General features: G+C 34.9%; 1 protein-coding gene across 1 annotated transcript in view; it reads right to left on the bottom strand.

Annotated features, from left to right (window-relative positions):
• Positions 1-1881: 1881 nt before the first annotated feature.
• The window catches only part of LOC136799386 (synapse-associated protein 1-like), a gene marked incomplete at its 5' end in the record, with an annotated part of 31562 nt that continues 9641 nt past the window's right edge, over positions 1882-23802 (bottom strand). Inside the window, 4 exons of the mRNA XM_067056098.1 lie at positions 1882-2746; positions 2951-3084; positions 3756-3899; positions 4423-4458. Coding sequence (XP_066912199.1) covers positions 2621-2746; positions 2951-3084; positions 3756-3899; positions 4423-4458 — 440 coding nt within the window. The remainder of the gene's footprint in view (positions 2747-2950; positions 3085-3755; positions 3900-4422; positions 4459-23802) is intronic.

Here is a 23802-nt window from a genome sequence, read left to right on the forward strand (position 1 = left end):
TTTGGAAGACATCGAATTCGCGAAAAGAAGATCTATCTCCTGAAGGATAAGACTAGTTTCCCCAACTATTCACTTTAACCAAAAGATAACTATAAGTATAACAACATAAACGTCCGTCGTTGGTATGTGGTCTCCTCTTCCATTGGTCTGGTGAAAATATCGCGCATGACTTCTACTTCTGCTCTGAGGAAGAGCAGCCAACGAGGCCATCCCCAAAAAATATCTGTTCCTCCCTCCCAGGAGACAACCCATTTTTTTCAAAATAGGGGAACAGATGCACATTTTCTAGGAATATCATATCAAAAAATCTCCAGAAAAAAAGTATATTATTTGGAGCAAATTTTTGTTTTTTTGATGGGGAACAGATGGATTTGATATAGGATTTTTCAATGTTGGGAAACAGATCAAATTTTCCAGGTAGACGATAGCTGCGGAACGCTTAAAAAAAGGTCTTCGGTGGATGCTTTCACATACAGATCCCTGATAGGGTACCTAGGATTCAGAATACCCGAAATACTGCGGTAAATCAACCTCGTTCCCTGCGTATTATCAGCTTTTTGATTCTTACTGATAGCGCTAGATAATACCCTGGCATTGGCTGGTTTTCGAACGCGAAAGATTACGTTACTGTAATTCAAAAAGAAAACGTCAGATTTCATTCGTTCTTCTTTTTTGAAGTCGCTGCATTGCAGTGTAACTTTGTAACGTCAGCATATTTTATGACGTATTGTTTTGAGAAGTCCCCCCCCCTCTGAATGAGAGGGGGAACTCGCATCAGCCAACACCAGGGTATTCTCTGGCGTCAATCAGCAGTAACGTAAATAAAGCCTGGGATACACGGGGACATCAATAGATAAGATTTAAAATGTTGATGGTTAAGAAGTTAAATACTTCCATACAATCATCATCAGACTATTGTAAAAAGTGTTTGCTTTTAATGACGTAAGTTCTCATCTTAACTACTTTGACAAAACTATTTGTCATTTTACTCTATATACAGGTTGAGATAAAATTTGATAAGACTGTTCAAATAAGTCCATCTTTTGTCTAGGGGAAAGAAGAGATCAGGAATGCTCTCTACTATCATTTTTATGAATGCTTTTCCTCTCTAGTGAACCTCAAGTTAATAACGATGTTATGGTCTTTTATAAAGCGGAAAAAAATTCTTGAAAGGAATATTCAATACATATTGTATCATGGAGAGAAAACAATAATAAGCTCACTATGAACGGGCGTAAAGCCTTAACTTGTCGTCATGAGGTTTTCTCACATTTTTGATCTCGCTCTCCCGAGCCACTTTGCACCACTTTTTCAATTTTACTGGTTAATGTGATACAATCTTCGCCGGTTTACAGATCCTTTCATGAGCGATATCATAATTCAAAAAAAGTGAACTACAATGTCTGCACCCCAAAAAGTCGGTAAATCTTGTTTTTCTTCTGACGTGAAAGAAAAGCTTTGGAAAGGAAAACATGGAATTGTTACAACTTATTCACCCCCATAAGAATCTTACACTTATAGGCTATCCATTACAAAAGTTTTCGGGCAGTACACATACTGAATAACTTTTAGTGGACGTCAAACTAAAAACCTACATTTTGGGGTTCACCTACATTTTGGGGTGCAGACAGTGTTAGGGACTGGGAACGAGCTTTATATTTTTAATGCGCAGTTTATTGGATTTTATCAGTAGGTCTCGAAAGTGATGAAAATAAAAAAGAGATTTTAGAAAACGAAAGCCTTGAAATCCGATCTATCCTCTTATCAACCGATTTCTCTCAAATAACATAAGAAACGTGTCTATATCAAAATTGAAGTTTATTGTTGAAAGTGACGTCACTTTGTCAGTACACACGAGAAAGTAAGCAACACAAGATGAAATTTTTGGATCAGATTTCCATGGTGATTGAAATACACCACGCTATATTGTGGATTAATACTTTAGAAATTGTTTAGAAAATATAATAAATATTTACAAAATAATTATAACGATGATACCTTTAGATTTTAGGGTCAAAACAAAGAATGATTCAAAACAGATAACCGAAGATCCCCCTAATTCAAAAACAAACTGATGATTCAAAATAGATATTCACTAAAAATGCACTCTTTTTATAAGAACCGGTAAACTTTTGCTGAGGCTCGGCTGCTCTTGCTTTCGGTCTTTTTTTCAACTCGAATTGTTCTTATCGTGTTCTCATCTTGACTATTGCAAAAGGTTTTTATGGCCTTATATTCGTCAAACTTGACTAAATTGCTTGAAATTCAGTAATCAATCGGATCAATAAATACCATTTTAAAGGAAATTCTAAGAACCGAAATTTACTACAAAACATGAAATCATATACAACTTCGATAAAAAAAATTAAACTTTTAAATTCGCGCCAGCATTTCAGATGATGACAAATGAAAGTGTAGTGAATTCATATCCCCCAAACATAACATAAACATTCACAATGAGAGGAACAGTAGTTCTACACTTCTACGTTAAAGAATATGCAAAGTCAACCAAGTGAAAATCCTTCAGCCATTTCACAAATACCTGTCAACTATCCGGGCGGGATCTGAAGTTTGAACGAACAAACAAACGAATGCTACATTACCACTTAACTAGACGTACTCAAGTTTTTTTGGTTTCATTTTCATTATCTTCATCCAAGAGGTCTTCAATTTCTTTCTGCCATTCGTTGTCCTCGTCATCATCACTTTCTCCTTTCGTTCCATCATCGTTCACAAGTTCGAAACTCTAAAAAGACGTGACAGAGGTAAAAGGTTATCTGATTAGATAGGGACTCAGATTCGACGTCTGAATTTTCGTTCACACGAATACATATAGGGAACTAAAAAAGTTCGAGAAAGTCACGTAAAAGAACAAGCAAACTCCTTCCAGTTAAATGAAACATTCGAGATTTAGAGGTTCGAGAAATGGAGATGTAGAAGAAGAACCAACCTCTAATTCTTCTTGTAGTTCTTTATCCAACTCCCAATCGTTATCATTGGATGTTGTTGTTGTGGTGCCTTCTCCTTCTGTTTTGTCGTTCAACCCTCCCAACATTTGGGTCATTTCTTCTTCACTTAAATGCGCTATGAATTAGAAAATGAAATCACATGGGCAATGTTTGCTTAAAATAATGAATCGTGTAAAATGATGAATCGTGTAAAATGATGAATCGTGTAAAGTATTGTTAACCCACAATCATTGACAAAACCTATGGTACAAAGCCCAAAAATGAACATTCCTCCCCCCCAAACAAACCCTTTCTTGCCAGCGTTATAATTTCGTCAATAGCAACAGAGTCAAAAAGAACAGTGTCTAGAATGACTGGTGCAAGAAAGAGGAAAATCAGGCGCTTTAGACTGATTCACCAACTCGAGACCAACTCGACAACATCAATCTCAATCTCTGGCTGAGGCATCAAATCCATCAATCCCGAAATTAAAAATGAGCGGAATTAAATATCAAAATCAAAGTCAACCAAGGACCGAAAAGTTACTCTTGATTTGGTAGTTAAATGTGATCACGTTAACGCCGAAGGCTCATAATGTCTCATTGATCCAAATTAATCGTAGACTGCAGTGGTGCTATACATCATACTATATATCAAAATATATTGGACACAGAAGCTATTCTATTCAATTTTATCAAGTCATGCTTCCAAGAAGTAAAAGGTATGGAGGCATTAACTCTAGTCTTATTAAGTCCCTTGCTTTTATAACTTTTAACCTTTTGATCAAAAAATCATATAACTCCATACCATTATCATCAAAAGCATCACTGGCGAATTCGTTTGTGGTTGGACTTCCTGCGACGTCTTCAGTATGTATCGGTTCATCGTGTTGTTGGATCTGTTGCGATGTGTCTTGCTGTGTTGTTGGACTGCTATCTGATTTATCTGATGCTGTGAAAGAAATAAGAAGTTGAAATCTTTAAGTAAAGCGTCGACTCCTGGACGATCAAAAAGGTAAATAGGAAACAAATTAATGTTTAATACCGCGTAAAATCCCTTTGAATCTGGTACGATTTTAGTAATTATACACAATAAAGCCTATACAAGACAAGAGAATGCCTTAATAGGCCAATTCTCGGTTGAAATGAATTGTGGCGTGATTGAGCTCTCTTAACAGCATCTCGTTGGTGAGACACAAAAATATTCGAAATTTTGGACCAATAGAATGTCGTGATCAGAGCACGGTGGTCCCGATTACCCATGATTCCTTTGGACCGTAAGATGGCCTATATGTAATCTTTCTCATGATAAGTTTGATATATTTTGTGAGATGAAAATTGCAAGCATTATAAATAATGAATAGAATAACACCATTGAGAAGTGGCTCAATATTACAATCTTCCTGTGACTAGAAATTTTAAAACGAAACCACGTAAAATTAATTAAAATTTTTAATTCCACAAATAAAACTCACATTTGTTGAGACTCTCTGATGAACGCGATCTTGGATCTGTTAAAAAGATGAATAGAATATACTATTGATAATAATTTGCCTTTTTCAAGGAATTTGAGAAATACCTCTGTAACTTAAAGCATACCAAGAAATCCTGGCTTCATCCCCCTGGAAAGTAATCTCCGATATGTCATCAAAGTGATTTCAAAAGTGTGGTGGAAATTTTCGGGGTTACAACAACACACCATGTTTTGCACTTCAAGACTACGATCTTGGCTTTATCTCCAGTCGGTCATAAACTCAGTACCCCTGGGACATCGCAGCTTATAAGAATTATTTCCCTTTGAGAAGATGAACAGTCATTTTTCAACAGTCTCTATTTCATTTCTACGTTGATTAGTAATAGGTTAAAAGGTAAGATTAATAAGAGAGTAACATGTTCCCTGGGTCGTCTTAAAAAAGAAAAACAAGAAATTCCTTTTCCGAAATTAAAACGAGTTATGTAGAGAATTCTTTTTCATATTGGGTTTAATGAGATTTCGATTTACTCAAATATTTGTAAAAAAATTAGCAGGTGTATGACCTGAATGAAATTGATGTACCTGTTACGAAACAGAGATACCTAAGAAGCATACTAAACAAATTAACTTCTAAACAAATTTTTCAAAAGGTACTTCCTTTCGTGCTAACAGTATTGTTATCAGTATAACGATATCTTCTACTTCTATCACAAGCATCATCATAAACAGTCGAGCCTCCTCTCCTACCAATAAAGCAACCAAAAAGTTTCCTTTTCAAATGTCTTCGAATGGATCGACTGAACAGTATGTAAATAAGCGCGTCAGACGTGTAGCCTGAGCTGTACAGGACACTTGCGACGAATCCGAGCCATGGTGGCCCTGACGTGCCAGTGACTGTTAATCCTAGGTAAATAGAATCCATGATAACCCAACAAAAAAAGAAAGACAGGACAATTAGTTTGGGAAGTAAATTCGCATTTTTCATTCGTTTCTTATAACGTTTCGACTCGGTACCCAATAATTCTCGACTCCTTCTTTTGACGATTTTGATAATCCAGCAATAACAGAAAATGAAACTGACGAGCACCATAGCATATCAATGGAAGGCCAAAAATACAGGGTTTGAAACATTATAAATTGAGTTTTTATCTTTTGAGTAAGATACAAAATGGAAGCTACAACGATTGAAAATACCACACTACAAATCAAGACAATTTTGATAGCGAAAATAGCTTTAGTGAATTGGTAACGAAAATTCAATTTTACAAAAACAGCTCTGTCGATAGTTAGCGCCATTAATAATAACATGATCATTGTTCCAAAAATGCCAGTAATGAAAACATCAACTTGTAAAATCAGAGGAGAATTGAAGTTTTTAGTGAATGGTTTGATCGTCTTGTATGTGTTATGTATAACTTCGACCAAGCTTAACAACAGCAAACAAGACGACTTGAAGTCGAAAATTTCGCCTAGAATTTGAACTAAATGAGAAAAACAAGAAGTAGATGAAATCTAATCTGAAATCTACTTTACATCGAGCCTTGATGAACAATTTTACAACAAGAACAACGAAGCTACAATTTAAGAACAATGTTGTTTAATTTTTAAAAACTCTCATAAATTATATGCTTATAAAAATAGATATGCTCTTATTGCACGCCATCCCTTGTCTACTTTGTAAGAACAATTACCGAAAGGTATATCACCGTCTATCAGAGTTATTGATTTGATTCTTATAAAGTAAATGCTTAAGAAAAATAAATATGCTCATATTGTACACCAACCCTTGTTTACTTTGTAAGAACTAATTACCGGAAGGTATAAAACCGTCTATCAGGAATTATTGATTGATTCTTATAAGTATATGCTTATAAGAAAAATAAATATGCTCATATTGTGCCCGTCCCTTGTTTACTTTGTAAGAACTAATTACCGGAAGGTATATCACCGTCTATCAAGAGTTAGTGATTTGATTCTTACAAGTAAAGCTTATAAGAAAAACTAAATATGCTCATATTGTACCCAATCCTTGTTTACTTTGTAAGTACTAATTACCGAAAGGTATATCACCGTCTATCATAAGTTATTGATTTGATTCTTATAAAGTAAATGCTTATAAGAAAAATAAATATGCTCATATGTGCGCTGTCCCTGTTTACTTTGTAGAACTAATTACCGGACGGTATTCAACGTTCTTCAAGAGAGTTAGTGATTTGATTCTTATAAAGTAAATGCTTATAAGAAAAATAAATATGCTCATTTGTACCCCAATCCTTGTTTACCTTGTAAGAACTAATTACCGAAAGGTATATCACCGTCTATTAAGAGTTATTGATTTGATTCTTATAAAGTATATGCTTATAAGAAAAATAAATATGCTTCATATTGTACCCCAATCCTTGTTTACCTTGAAGAACTAATTACCGAAAGGTATATCACCGTCTATTAAGAGTTATTGATTTGATTCTTATAAAGTAAATGCTTATAAGAAAATAAATATGCTCATATTGTACCCCAATCCTTGTTTACCTTGTAAGAACTAATTACCGAAAGGTATATCACCGTCTTCTATTAGAGTTATGATTTGATTCTTATAAAGTAAATGCTTATAAGAAAAATAAATATGCTCATATTGTACCCCAATCCTTGTTTACCTTGTAAGAACTAATTACCGAAAGGTATATCACCGTCTATTAAGAGTTATTGATTTGATTCTTATAAAGTATATGCTTATAAGAAAAATAAATATGCTCATATGTACCCCAATCCTTGTTTACCTTGTAAGAACTAATTACCGAAAGGTATATCACCGTCTATTAAGAGTTATTGATTTGATTCTTATAAAGTAAATGCTTATAAGAAAAATAAATATGCTCATATTGTGCTCCGTCCCTTGTTTACTTTGTAAGAACTAATTACCGAAAAGTATTTCACCGTCTATCAAGAGTTATTGATTTGATTCTTATATAAAGTAAATGCTTATAAGAAAAATAAATATGCTCATATTGTACACCAACCCTTGTTTACTTTGTAAGAACTAATTACCGGAAGGTATAACACCGTCTATCAGGAATTATGATTGATTCTTATAAAGAGATATGCTTATTAAGTCATACAAAATAAAGAAGAATCAAAAAAACTGTTGAAGCTAAAGACACAAAGATATAATGACGTAATCCAAAGAAAAACTGCGAAGATCTTCTCGTGGTTATACGAGCTTTGTAACCTTGTAATGTAAATTGATTTTAGTGAGTTCGTCCACCGTATCAAGTACTTTCGTTTTCTAAATTTTCTTCCGATATCGCCGCCGCCGCCGCACCATGCCTATCGTAATACTTTCGCTAAGCCGAAATTAACAAAGGTGTTCTAAAAGCAGAAGAGCGTGGTAGAACCATGGAGGTATAAAGAAACAGGAGAAGTATGCTATTGTAACCATGCTCGCCCTACGATTAAAAAAATTACGAGGTATGCATGCTCATAATCTCATATATCGTGCATTTTTAATGGGCTCTTTTGTTGATAGGTGAAATCTTATTGGCTAACTTAAGTGTTGGAAATAAGATGAGACGAGATTCATTGTTTCTGACATTGGTGTAAGAAAATATTTGGACTGAAAAAGGGCCTGTAAACTTTGCAATCCTTCATCAAATGACAAGATTTTTCGATCAACATTTTCTTCAAGGTGAACTCTAGTGCTTAATACTTTCCTCCAAAATTCTCCAGCGACTTTTTGTCTACAAATTGGGTCTGAAATTGTGTGTGCTTATACATAACTTTTTATTTTTCTGGCTGGAGAAAATATCTTTTCAAAACAAAATTTAATGGATGACAAAATTGAACGCAAACTTATTTCGTGGAGCTAAATTTTATTTTATTCTCGTATATTAGAAGGCTAGAAATCTTCGATGCTGATGGTAAGAATGTTCAGAGCAAACTTGAGTTCTACTAAAAAGTCGTATTTCATCGGGCGAGCCTAGAATTTCTTTTGATTTATTACATAAAAGAAATCAAAAGACTTTAACGACCAATTACCGACAAATTCATCTCCTGTCTTTCTTTATACCTCTATGGTAGAACGCCATGAAAGAAACCCGTGTGACCTTAGTTGTAACGTAATATTTTCTCATCAAACTGTCATCAAACGTTTACACTTTGGAAAAAACCCGTCAAAACTAGCCCACAAGCCGCCATTATGGATTTTTAGGATCCATTATCTTGGGGTCTTAAGGCCGGTCTCCCGGGGGGGGGCACTCGATTTCGAAACGACGGTATGTGCCGCGTAAAATCTGCTTTTCAAAATCGTACCCTTACAGTGCAGTTCAATATGGCTAAAAAAGGCACCCTTTCAGTGCATTTTCTCTTGATTTACCCAACCCTTATAGTGCACTATATTTCTCAGCTGTAATCTGCGTGAAAGAAGAAGCTTGGGAAATTTTCTGTTTCAAAGAAAAACTGAGAAAATTATTCTTGTCAGCCGTAATTATCAGACAATAGAAATTTTTTCAAACAAACGAGAAGTAAAAACCTTTCTTTTTAACAATTATTTTGACTTTGTTTTAAAATTCGACCCTTGCAGTGCAATCTCACAGAAACACACCCTTACAGTGCATTTTGGGATGCTGAAAAACCCCACCCTTAAGCGCGGCACATGACGTAGGCCAGATCATATGAGAGCCCCCCCCCCCGGGCCGGTCTGCACTGACGCGCGCTGCAATCGCACCGTTTGGCTTCAATCCTTTTTGGTTGGAAAAAAGATTACGTCATAAAAATGTAGCGCGTGCTCGAAAAAAAAGTTGAACACATTTCTCTAATTACAGTGCGAAGCATTAGAATTTATGTTTTTTGAAAAAGTGGGATAAAATTTAAAACGCGATTTCTTAAACACTGAAATATAAAGATTGATAACAAAATTTTTTCCAATGCAGTATTATAATTTTTGATCCGTGAATATAAAAATAATCTATTTATAATCATAATCAATTTCAGTCTTGTTTTTCAATATTTTCTCTATGACATCAAAAGATTTCACACTTTGGAAGTGGTTATGATTCCTGTTAAAGGACCACCGCTTGTCATCGGTAAAACACTATCAATCTTCCATCCAGATGCTTCAAAAATGGCTCTATATTGGTCTTGGTTACGCTCTTTACCACCGAATATTGCCATCAACATATCCAAATTTTTTTGACTCTTAGCAATTGGATTCGTTACACCTGGCTTAGGAAGGATTGCATCGCAAATCACAACTTGCCATCCGAAGGGAGAGCTTTGTGTAAAGATTTCATGATCTTGATGCAAACCTCATCATACCAATCGTGAAGAATGTGCTTCATGAAAACAACATTGCATGATGGGATCGTCGAAGAGTCGAACATATCTCCAGCAACCATTTGAACGCCTGGGATCGACTCAGCTTTCTCAATTACCTCTGGAAGATCAAAGTTTATGGTGGTAATGTCAGGGAATTTCTCTTTGACCGCTTTCATAACAACCCCATAGCAACCAGCGATGTCGCAAACTATTTTCCCATTGAATGCCGACCAATCAAATTCATCTAAGATGCCTTTCAATTCACTATACGAAAAGAAAGACATGAATTCGTAGAAAGGTTTTCCAGACTCAGGGTGTTTCTTTATAATAGGGGACGTCACGTTGTCCGTTAGCCCTCTCGAATGGAACTTCACCTTTGGCTTGACCTGAGGTGATTTCTGGCAACGTCGCCCAGGCTTTCCATGCAGGTTGTTCCGATAAGTGATGAACACCACAAGCCATACTAGGTTGGCCTTCACCCCCGTCTGCAGTAACTTCCTTGTAATGCAAGACTATAACAATATTGGTTTTCCCCATCTTCGCTTGCTGTTTCAACGAAAATTCCAACTTCAGCTAAAAGTCTCATTTGACGAAACAGCAAATCTTGGTCAACGTTCTCTCCAAGGCGTTGGCAAATCTCTTTCATGGATAAAGTTTCAGCTCCAATGACATCGGGAATCCTCAGTTTGACCATGGTGTAAAGACATTGTTGCGTGAAAAATGCCATATTAAGATCAAGGATTTGCGGTACTCCTGATTTGATTTCATCTTCTGTTAAGATTGCTTTTTTCGTTGAAAACATCTTTGATAAGTTTCCTCAGAATCGGCAACAACCAATATTTTCTTCGCTTCAAGGTCTGAGAGTTCAATACAACCTTTGTCGAACACTATTTCTAAATCTAAATGATCAAATAGATTTATAAAAATGAAAATCATGGGAGCTACAGTATCTGGCCCCCAAAACGTCGATCAAATCTAAAAATTTTCTCAAATCTAGAAGAAAAGAGGTTTTACAAAAATCTTTGCTGCATGCAAAACTTTAACATCTACTTTATTTCCCGAAAGCTCTTTTTCGAAATTTCCAATTTTAACAGTATTTTTCAATCACTTAAAAGATAGGTTGCTAGCAAAAACGTAGGTTTGCAATTTCAGCGATTTCTCGAGATCTCTTTAAGATATGAATACAAAACTTTGACCATAAATTTGTTTGATAAAATCTTTACAGTATATCCCTTGTTGTTAAAACGCGGGTTTAGGGCCCCCAAAACGTAGGCGTAGTTACAATCAAATTATTAAGCCCAGTGGCAATAGTGGGAGAAACTATGAACACATTTTTATTTTCCCTTAAATTTACGACCCGATGCTCGATGAATGTAAAATTTACGATTTTTATAGAATATTTCAAGATTTTCGATGATGCAAGTCCAAACTGAAAATTTAGAAATTTTCAAAATGACAATTTTGATTTAACGACTTCTTAATTAAGTTTCTGCAAACCAATTTCTTTTGAAAATGGTTCCATTCGTGTATGGAATATGTTGTGAAAATTTTAGAAAAACAGCTGAACTGGAACTGAAAATACTAAGCTTTTGAAAGTTATTTTTTTCCTATACTTTGCAAAAATACGACAGAATTAGCCTTTTTTTGCTAATTCAGCGAAAATCTTAATATATGATATTAATTTTTTGTTATAAACTATCAAGTCAAGCTGGTAGGAACGGAATTCCAAGATTTTTGCTGTTACTCATATTTAGAATTTTCGGTTTTATCAATGTTGATTTTGGGGCCCCAAAATACTGGTTGGCCTTTAAGATACTTTTAAGATATCTTTTTACTCATCTTCTAAAGTCACAGATGTTATCTGCATTTTCTGAAATGCATTAGGTGTCGAAAGTTTCTTATATCCCATTTTCATTATCCAAGGAGCTAGAGTGAGTTATACGCAATTTGTATCTAATTTTGGTGTTTTAATATTTCCAAACCATCAAAAACATACTCATTTTTAAGTATAACCATCATTGCATCAAATAAACAAAAATCGTCTAATTCTGATAAATCTACAGGTCAGAATCCTCATTTTAATGACGACCTACGTTTTGAGGTCCGTCTCCGTTTCGGGGGCCATAATATGGCGTGTTATGACAAAAGGAAGTAACTGCAAATTTTTGAATTTGAGAAAATTGATTAAACACGTTTTTTTTTTGGTATTGAAAAGAAAAGGCTTTCTGAGACATCAAAGTAAGTTATTCTTGTTACTAATAGAAGGTATTAACATATAAAAGGGTTGTGGCAAGCAGAATACCACATGACATTATATACTGCATAATCAAACTTTTACAATCTTAATGACTTTTTTTATTAGACAAATTTAATAATATATTTTTAAGAGTGGCTGCGTTTAGACCAGCCTGGCATTTTTAATTACTTGTAGTATTCTTTTGAATTCTATTGTTCCGCGCAATTGTTCGGTTTGTCAAATGCCTAATGATGCCAGCGTGTTGGCATTTCGTTGGCATTTCAAATGCCATTTTGAGCAAAGGAATCCCCTTTTCTGGCATTTCAAATCAAACAAAGGAACCAAAACAAAGAGAAAAAATGACATTTTTGATTTTTTTAAATCTTTGCACGTTGTTTATTCAGTTCCTTCTATAGATTGTGAAATTTGCAAGATTTGCCATAGCCTAGCCCTACGGCAAAAAGTTTCAGTCTTAATGACTGCAGTTTTTGAGAAATTCCTTGCAATTCATTGTTTGATCCGTCAAAGTTGAACTTGAGGGAATCACCTTTTCAGTAATAACTCTAAAAAGACGATTCTATAAATGCCATGAAAGAAAATACAATGGAAAAGCTATTAAAATCGAATCCCTCATGAGCAAATGCCAAATTACAAATGCCAGTTGGTCTAAACGCAGCCATAGAGCGCGTTTACATCATCGGGAGGTTTTTCTTAATTAAATCCATCAAAGTCAAACAAAGAGATTTATGATGGATGAATTCACTGGTTTATTACAGTTCTTTTTAGGTTTACGAGATCTATTATATAGTAGAGAAATATGTTTTTTGAGGTCGCTCGATTTTTTTAGTCTAAGTACTTTTTATATACATTTTTGGAAAGATATTAACCCTTAAAAACAGTGTTTTTCAGCCAGAAACACCTGTTTTGTCCAGTTTTTTCGCTTTTCCGAAAACACCTATACTCGCACAGTTAGAGTGCTCTACGTCAAAATTTATGGCATTTTTTTGAACCACTCGTATATCTCTTATCTTAAATTTTTGAGAGCTTTCCAAAAATATACAACTCTCTTTTCTTAAGCTAAAATTTTCATTACATTTTCACTATGATTTTTGCCTGAGACCGTCATATTTGTCCGAAAAGAACACCAAAGGGCCCGAGAAAAAAAACCCCTACCCCTTAACTTTCCAAAAATGTATAACAATTTTTTCAAATTTTACAAATTTCCCCCTACTAATATAGCATGTTGATACACCGTTTAGTTGTGTCGAGTGCGCAGCTAATTTTTTTCCGTACATGGACGGGAGTATCATCGACAGTCGGGAGTATCTAATCTTTATTGTTTAGTTTCGTTGTTTGGAATTGCTAAGGTCAGGGTTGCTAGTAACGGCTTGGCACTGTACCGGGTGCATACTCGGGGGTAGGTAAAAATCTGACTCTCGTAAGGAAAACCAGCAGAGAAACGGTAGGTAAAGAACTCCTTTTAATCATAACTTATTTTCCTCCTCTAAATGAATTTTTGTGAAATTTTCAGGAGAGATCCATAAAATGACCATCGATATCATATTTAAATATCTAAATCATTCTCTTTAAAGGAAAGAAAAAAATTGACAATGTTTACGTTCCTCTAACCTTCCACAGTACTACTAACAAAGTGCGCATTTTTTACCTGCCGTTTTTTACGGTGGAACACGGTGGAGATAGCGAGACTCCAAAACGGTGTATTGATATTGCTTAAAGCTTCTTTCTCAAGGTTCCGTTTTCATTGATATTTTTTTAACAAAAACAACGTGTACACTACAAACAGAGATTACAAAACATACTTCAAACAATAAAAGATGGAAAGCGAGAAGTGCCATCGAGATTTCTTGAATTTCGGAAAAATTTTTCTTCACTTTTGGAAAAATTTCTTTATTTTTGGAAAAATGTTTCTTTATTTTTGGAGAAATTTCTTTATTTTTGGAAAAATTTCTTTAATTTTGGAGAAATTTCTTTTTAATTTTGCTGCGTAATTTCAATATTTGCTGCGCGATTTCAGTATTTGCTGCGCGATTTCAATATTGAAATTTGAAATCGCGCAGAAAATATTGAAATCTCGATGGCACTTCTCGGCTTCCATAATAAAATATAGTTCCTCCCCCGCTAGGAACGAGGCCCGGAATTCCCGAGTTATTTTTTCCGAGTTAAAAAAACCGAGTTAAAAAAAAACCGAGTTATCCCGAGTTATGACGTCATTTTTGGAATTTAGTGACGTCATTTTTCATTTTTTAACTCGGGAATTTTTACTTCCTTTAACTTTCCGAGTTATTTTTCATTTTTTAACTCGGGAATTTTTTCTTCCTTTAACTTTCCGAGTTATTTTTCATTTTTTAACTCGGGAATTTTTTCTTCCTTTAGCTTTCCGAGTTATTTTTGAATTTTCAACTCGGGAATTTTTGCTTCCTTTAGCTTTCCGAGTTATTTTTCTTCATAAAAAAACACCAGCTTTAATCTACTGATCCCATACCAACCTAAATCAAAGACATAACCATCCATTACCAACTAGAAAAACCTTAACCTGCTTAATAAAATGAAAAATCAACAAACAAGTGAATAATTGAAAAGCAAGAACTGAAGTTAAAACCTGCAGCGGCGGATCTGAGGGGGTTCAAATGGTTCAGCTGAACCACCCCAACCCTTTTAGTAAATAAAAAATACAAAGACCCTTTATTCAAGTGAAATCTAGTTTTCTGATCGGAGCTGATTTTTCTTCTTGGTCATATCTCGATATTATTTTACCAGGGGTTGTATGCATGTGGCCTGCGATTCCGTGGTGCGCGCGACAAAATTAGCTTTTTCCGCGCTAAAAAATCTTTAGGTTATCGGCGTAGCTAGCTTTCCCGCGCTGTAAAAAATCTTTGTTATGATTTTTTTTTTGCGGGATTACATATCTAGCTGCTTCTATGCTAGGAAATCTTTAATTTTGAACCTGGTTCAGAAAATGCATCCAGTGAAATGGCAAATTTGAGGTGGTTCAAGGAAATTTCTCGAAAATACGAGACCGAAGCTGACCGACCGTTTTGAGCGTAAAAGATTTTCCTACAAAAATAACATTCAGTCGCATGTCGTCGCCGGCAAAATATTGAAATGATTTGAAGGGTAGCCATTCGTACGGCAAACGACCTCACTTCTTTGCAAGCGTTCAATGCAGTGTTTTAAAGAAAGGAATTGAAGTCCTGAAAAGTGTTAATAATCAGGCAATTACTTATCTTTTTGAGGACATTTTTGGTTCAATTTAATCAGTAAATTTGAGAGAATCACACAACAATATCAATCAATGTATGATGATTTTGACAAAGGCTCTGTGTGATGGAATTTTCATCTGCTTTTGTTTGATCTGGTGAAGAGTTACAAAAGAAAAAGAAAAGACGACTTTCATTCTGAGGAAACATTTTTGTTTTGGTTTATCTTTAGAGGAGAAGCATTCATACCAACAAAAACAAAACTTAAATAAATTTTGCTTGATAAATGAAGTTTGGAATTTTTTATGGGAAAGGACTTATTAATTGTGCAGAATTGTGAATATTTGGTGGAAGTTCATCGTGTCTTGAATATAATCATGAGATCTACGTTTGGCTCTTCTCCCCTCATCGGACATCGGGAATATCACGGGGAAAAAATCTACCTAGCTATGTATGGATCACGTGATTTGCGATTGGCTACGTTTCAAGAGAGTCTTCTCCCATCATCATTGGACATTGATAAATTTCACATGGAAAAAAAGCTAGCTAGCTTTATTTTTAAAAACTATTATAGAAAAACAAAACAAAATTTGTTTTATAACAGAGACTGGAAGAAAGGCTCGGTTAGGGAACAACATTTTAGCAATTTGATTGAATTTGATTGAAGAATGAAATTTCTGGAAAGGTGAACCTTCATGCATGCTTCAAGATAATGTGATGCGAGGAAATATTTTGGGTTTCGTCATGTCATAATATGGTACTTTTATACAAAAAGAGACATTGGTGACCTCTGAAAAAATTACCCTCTTGTGCTTGATTGTAGGTGGTAATTTTGCAATTTTTTGGTAAAAATCACCCAATTAGCATTTTGTAATGACCTCCAATTTATGAAATTTTCCTGATAAAGTGCCAAAACCTTCATTTTCCTTGGTTTTTTTTGGGAAAATCCCCCCAAAATCAGTTAATAATGACCCCCCATTTTATGAATTTTCTCTGAGAGTACTGTACTGCCCCTGCATCTTCCACCCCCCTACAAGTAAGCATAAAAGAGTACAATTGAATGCAGAATTTATGAAATGATATATAACAACAATCTCTACAATAGAATTATAAACAACACTCCATACAATTGAAAAAGTTGAAAAAGTGCTTTCCTACAGATTGTTGATGATTACTGTTAGTACCTTTAATAATTCATTCAATTATTCATCTAATTTCTGAATGAGAGCTAGAATTTCTTGAGTCTATTTGCACATAAAACACATTATATCAGTACTCATGGTGTACTCCACTTTTTGGCAATCTTTTATTTTTCCATCTTATTGTATTCCCTTGTATTATATGTATTATATAAATAATCTCCTTTTTTTTTTAACTTGATCACTGTTTTCAAAATATTATCCATTTCTGGTTTTATAATGTAAACATACTCAACATGAAAAGTTTTTGCTTGATTGTCAGCCAATTAATTCGCTACAAAGAAATTCCATAAAAAATGGTTATAAGAATAAATCATCGAACTTTTTTACTATGTTTTAAACATTCACGAAATGAAACTGAAGTGTGTAAAGTATTTAATATTATAAATTGTCTTGTTTTTTCTTCAAACTTTTCTTCAAAACCATTTATTTGCTCTTTTATCCATGGCTTTCTCAAAAACATTTTCTGCAAGAACCATGAATAAATAAAAGAATATACACCAAACAAGCAGTTTTGAGCATGATCTGGGTGTCTGTTTTATCAAAATAAAAGGTCAAACCAAAGAAATATAAGAAATATAATACTCTTTTTCTTTGCTCAAACTATATTTCCGTTTTATGAACGTTTTATGTGCGCAATTGCAGTTAGGGAATTTCCCAATGTATATATGAATATCACCACAAACGATTATTACACGTTCAGCGTCTGGCTGTTCTAGCCGGGTCAAAAGAGAACTGGCCTGCCGCCCTCCTTTCAGCGCATGTTAACCCGCTGAGGCCTATGTTTGGAGTTCATAGGTAATGGGAACTGCAGACGTGCAGGCGCTCATTAACGTCCCCTATGTTGAATGGAAAAAAGGTAACACCGCCCAAACAGGGCGGGTGCAAAATTTACGCCCAAAACGTTTGTTCCGAAAAATTTTTTTTGAAAAGAGATTTTTGAACCCCCTCAGAAAAATCCCAGATCCGCCTCTGACCTGCTAGATAAACAAAGTGTAAGCCTTTCAAAAATATTACAGGATAAATACTGTGTAAATCTCAAAAAATACTGCAGGTAAGTGATGAGATAAAGCAATTTCTAAATTCATATTTCCTCCCTATTTCATTAAAGAATACTTTAAGTGACATGACAAGATTCTCAGAAAAATTCACTGAGTCCTTCCCCCTTCGCTGTAAAAAATTTGAATGAATCACCAACGATTCTTGAATCAATCATTTCATAGACTATTCGTAGATTTTTATGAGAGATGTTAAAAAATAAATAAATAAAACTGTCCAGAGTGCACACACTCACCAAATCAACTTACAGAAAAACATTCGAAAGTTTCCCGCACGCATGTGACCTTTGAAAACATTCGAATTATGAATCGAATCTTTTTGTGCCATAAGGCTCTAATTAGACTTGCGAAAAAAATATTCCGGGGGTCAAATATGCTACTTTTTCAAAGTGGAAAGTCTTTAAATGTTGACCTGAAGGTATATTGTTATTCGAATGTTTACCCCCGTCTTTTTATAAAAATAATTCGAACATCAAACCCAATTCTGCGCAATGTGAAGTGAAAGATACTGGAAAATTTTACTTAAGCAACGAGGAAACTGCTAGTCGAGTTTTTTGTCACTCGTTGTCACACGTACAAAGAATAAACGTAACGTAAGCGAATGAATGAACACTAAATTTTCGTGAGAAAATTTTTAGAAGCAGCAAAGTCGCCCTTGGCTTGGCACATCCCTGTGTTATTGAAAAACAATGGAGGGATCGTGTAAGACCCGTTCGGCTTTATAGAAGCCCCGGGGATACTAGGGTTGCGAGCTGACGGGTATGTGCCGCAAAAATTGAGGAAAAAACTGATTATTTCGGGATTTTGTGACCCTTATTGGAACTATTGGCTGTTTTTACAAGCCAAAAAAAATGGAAAATAACTCGGAAAGCTACAGGAAGCAAAAATTTCCGAGTTAAAAATTCAAAAATAACTCGGAAAGCTAAAGGAAGAAAAAATTCCCGAGTTAAAAAATGAAAAATAACTCGGAAAGTTAAAGGAAGCAAAAATTCCCGAGTTAAAAAATGGAAAATAACTCGGAATGTTAAAGGAAGCAAAATAAACCGAGTTATGAAATGAAAAATGACGTCACTAAATTTCAAAAATGACGTCATAACTCGGGATAACTCGGGTTTTTTTTAACTCGGTTTTTTTAACTCGGAAAAAATAACTCGGGAATTCCGGGCCTCGCTAGAAACTAACGTTATATCGCCAGAGGTACTAGACTTATGTAAAAAGAATACAAGACGACTTAAAGTCGAAAATTTCGCATAATACTTGAACATCAACGACGAAGACGCATGAAACGTGACTCCTGCAGAATTATGCATTTTGAATGAAGCGCTACACAAAATATAGAAAATGTATTGTACACACAAGTCATAGATACCCTGTTTTTTTATGAAAAATCTTAATCCATTAAAAAAAAATTCCTTAAAAAATGCGACTAAAGAATTACATTCTATAAAGCGTAAACAAAATCTTTCAATTCAGAGAACTGCAATATACACTTGAGAAAAATAATTTTAAATTTTTTTGAAAATGAAGAAGAAAAAATGAACTTTTCATTCTTTGATACCAGAAACCTCATTTTGTGCTTTGAAGGAACTTGTGATAAAGACTTCTTTCACTTGCGCAAAGTTTATATCAACTTCTTTCTATAAACAGTAGAATTTATCTAAAACTGAGAAAAATGGCTAGTCAGAAAAATCTGTTGTATACTACTTTCTGATATGAATGATGGCCCACCACCATCGAAATCATTTGACTTTTCCAGCAAAAAATTGAATATGGGGGGGGGGGTGAAGGATATAACATTTTTTGGAAATTTACCCCCCCCCCCTGGACATTGTGACTTTTGATCCCCCGGACAGCAGGTCTAACCCACCCCCTCCCCCGCCCCGGACATCAGTTGACCCAGTTGACCCCATCGAGAGCAAGTTTACCCCCCCCCAGAACAAGGCAAATTTTGTAGATTTTTCACTACCCCCCCCCCTCCGGGCACTATATCCTCCACCCCCATGTACAGACATTTTCTGGAAGAGCCCATTAAAGGCAAAAAGCAGTTGAGTAGTTGAGCTCCAGCTTCTGGACTAAAAAATGGCAGGGTAAAAACTGGCCAACTTTAAGCTTTAAAGAAATAATACTCATTGAGATTAAACTTTGACTCCTTTATAACTGCTTTAAACGGCATCCCATTAAACAAACCCTCCCCAATCTCTTGCCGTTTATCCCGTAAAAAAAATAAAGGGGAAAGATTCCAGAAAAGTAACAAGATTCTTAGTGCAGAAATGGGAATCTTATACAAACAACGGTAGCATGATTCAAAATGAAAATCCTAATTAGCAAAATGTGTATCAAGATCGGTGAAGTTTGATTGAAGCTTGATTAGTTTGATTTATTACCTTGTTTCCATTCTTTTTACATTCCGACGGCTTATTTAGCAGACGCCCACGCTAAAGTTTAAGAGCCAATTTTTTTAAAAATCTGCAGTATGGCAAATGTGTGATACCTCACCATCTCAGATTTGGCTGAAATTTTCACCAAATGACCTTTTTAATAAGAAAATAAGATCCTGAAAATTTCAGCTTCATATCTCAAGTGGTTTTTGAGATATGGGCCTCGGAAATTTCGGAATTTTCAAAAAATTGAAATTTTTTTGTCTGGACTAGTCTTTAAAGCCAACTTTGAGACTCTATAACTTTTTTTCTGATTATATTTGGGTCCTGATTTTTTTAGAGCTGTTAGTACTCTCGAAAGTGAAGGAAAAAATCAAAAATTGGGTTGCTGAAAATTTTTCAAATTTTTTTTAAGACCCCCAGCAAAGCGTCTTAAAAACTGCGAAAAAAAGTTTGGAGCCGTTTTTTGCCCAAATTTCTGACTGACTGGTAAGGTTTTGTCACTTTAATTGAATTGGAACTCAGAAAACTAATACTTGTGATGGGGAAAAATGAAAATTTGGACCTTTTGTGCCCATAACGGCTTCCATAATGGCGGCAAAAATAGCCCTTGCCAAAAAATTGTCCGAATTTTGCCCATTTTCAAAGGCCCGTAGAAAATTTTGCCTCCTACAGATTTTTCTGAAATTTTCAGGAAAGGTAGCCCAGACCCTCTACTTTCACGCCTTAAAAAATCATGATGGGGCCTCAAACCCTCTTACATTTATGAAGTATCAAAGTTGACCAAAAATCGTCAAATAAATGTGCGAATACTCTCATTAAAATGGATGATGAAACTGACATACACCTCTTAAGGTGGGAGTCACATGAAGTTTTGAGATTTGGTGAAAAAATTATCGATTTCGAGATTTTGCGCGTTTTATGACCCTATACCCTTTCTGAACACACTCTGAAAATTTTAAGGTCGTAGCATTTATATTTCCTGAGATATAAGGTTTTTTCTAGACTCTGATCTAAAGTATTTTCCTTAGCAACGAAAAATCATACCCGTTGCTAGGGCCTGATTTCTTTATGGCTGATCTAAACATAGGATCATGACATACCAAACGAAAGATATTTTTACGCCCTTTTCGGGCGTCTAAATCAATACCGCCTTTTTTTCGCGGGATTTCCTAATATGACGTAATCAAAGATGGTAACCAAAGAAATGATATAAGTGCGGCTAAATCCTGACAATGCGGATCTATTTTCCACTTCCTATCTCTCGATCTCCTTTTCTATTTTCTAGTTTCTGAGACTTAGTTTCTCATTTCTGACTGAGTTTTCATACCTGTCAATCATTTGTTAATCAATTTCGACCAGTCTAATTTTCGCACCGAGTGGGATTCGAACCACCACCAAAGAAAGACGTTCGGATCCGGAAGCCAGCGCTCTATCCCTTGAGCCATCGCCGCACAGCAAAATCACGCAATTCATAACATTTTATACCAAACTGGCAAAATACGGGGGTAATGTTATTATAATATGGGTAAAAGTACCCCTTTTTTTACCTGACTGAAATTCGAGCCGTTACTAGCAACCCTGCGGGGCCCAAGGCGCCGAGTATGCACCCGGCACAGTGACAAGCCGTTACTAGAAACCCTGGCCCTACATCGAAGACGCCAAAAAATAAAAATTTAAAGTTTCCGCATTGTCAGGATTTAGCCGCTTCTAAATGATATTTTTAAAAACATACAAATTTTGGAGGCTGTCAGCAAGTCAGCAGTGATTTTGACTATGAAAACTGCTTTAATTTGGAAATGTTGGATTGACTGATGACATTTTTAGCTCTTTAATGTCATTCTTCTCAACTAAGAAAGCCCTTTCAGTTGAAAAATGAAGAAAGAAATGTATTTGTTGGTTCAAAATTATAACAAGAGGCATTTAAGACGCCCTTCTCACACACCCGGTAGGATTTTTTCAGCCAATACATGGGGATAAAAAGAATGGACTGAAACTCGATGGGGATTGATATTCCCATATTGTCCCATATTGAAATTCTTTTGTTTGTTTGATTATTTTCAGTATGGACCAAAATCGGAGGATAATTGTCAACCGGGGAGGATATTATTTAAAGATCCAAGTGTTACAGGAATTGAAAGCCTGGAGGCTGGTTTAACAATTGTGTGTGATGAATTATTGAAGGTCTGGGGCGCTCCCTCCGGCTCCGCCCTCTGGCTGGATTATTTACATTCAAGAAGAAATCGTGCACGACTAGATGTCCAAGTGGATTCTTGTATCACAACAGATCAACTTTAGATTAACCTATAACTAGTAGAATCAGTGAGGAAATATACTAGGATGATCTATTACATTGAAAATATGGTTTTTCTTGTGAAAACACATTTAAATTGACTTAAATCAATGTTGACGTGGAGTTTGGCGCAAAATTTTAGGATTGGCGCACATCACGTGAAAGTGATAATTTAGAATTTCTGGACTATTTTGATATTTCAAAGCCTTTTTTAAAGTATATAAAGTAGAACTATAGTCCATTTTAGTCAAACAGCGAAAGAATTTTGTAAAACGGTTGATTTATTATACAGAGAAATAGAGATATATATCTACTTCTGACTTTGCGGTCCGTTTTCTCAAAATAGGTTTCAGGGGGTTTTCGCACACCTTGGCAACGTTTTCTCAGGATTGACAAGTCCTATGAACTTGAAATTTTCAGGAGAAATTCAATTTATGGTCTAGAGTGTTATGAATGGATTACATTTTTGAAAAAATACTTTTTTGATTTCTAAATTCAAAAAATGCATTTTTTAGTTTCCAGACCCCCTGGAATGAAATTTAAAAAAAAAATTCCATTCATAACACTCCTTATCCAAATATTAACAAGCTGCAAAAAAAAATTTTGTGATAGGTTTTGTAGATTTTTCTAAAACGTTGACACAATATTTTCACAGTACATTACCCCCTGGCTGATTTTACCCCCGTCTTGGCTATTTTTAGACTTTTTTTTACATTTTTGAAATCATCTATTGTTAAGTTACCTCTGTAGAAAATTTCATTTAAAAATCTCTTCAAGTTCAAAAGTTATACAGGAAAATGTAAAAAATCAACTTTCTCAATTTTTCATGTGACTCCCACCTTAATGAAGTGATTTTTCATTACATATTGAAGCTTATGATAATATAAGAACTGTGTATAATAGTTTATAAAGATAAAATGATCATGGATACATATACTATAAAATAGCTATGATAATACTATGAAAAAGTAATGAAAAAGAAATTGAACAGATGTTCAGTTCATGATATTTTTTTGTGATAAAATTTTGTGTTGTTCAATGTCATTGATGGGCTTGTACAAAATTTCTTTCAAATTATCAAACCTGTTAAAGCAAACAAATGATGTTAACAAACAAAGAAGGCAGCATCCTCAAATATTTCCTGTATTCAAAATTCAGAACAAAACGTATCGCGAATTTTCGTACACTTACTTTTTTAATAATATTGTATCAATAAATTACCCTCTAAGAGTTATTTTTGATAGATAGACTTTAAAAATAATATGTTCTATTATGAGCAACACTTTTCTATTGCACTGACATCATGAGTTGAGAAGACGAGATGAAGTCTACGGTCAATGTCTGGCTCGTTCAACTTGAGATGAACCTCGTCCCTAGAGATCCAAAATTGACTCACTCGTTCTGGCCAAATGTAATAGCTACAAGTTTTCGATAGAAAGTTTATCTCAAGTGAATCGTCATCAATAGCAACCACCTGACCAACAAGGTGCTCAAGTCGATTTCCTTTACGCTTTTTGTTCTCAAGAGCCAAGCAAACAAAATTGTTGACGTTTATCTCAAAATGGGACTTTATCTTTGTCATTGTATCAGCAACAGCCTTTTCCAACAAATTGCATTCTGGGACTGGTTCATCTTCAACCTCATTGGTTTCTTGTTCCATATACTCTGATGTAGAAACTGGTTCACCAC

This window comes from Clytia hemisphaerica, unplaced genomic scaffold, assembly GCF_902728285.1.
Source record: "Clytia hemisphaerica strain Z4C2 unplaced genomic scaffold, Clytia hemisphaerica genome assembly, whole genome shotgun sequence".
NCBI lineage: Eukaryota > Metazoa > Cnidaria > Hydrozoa > Leptothecata > Clytiidae > Clytia > Clytia hemisphaerica.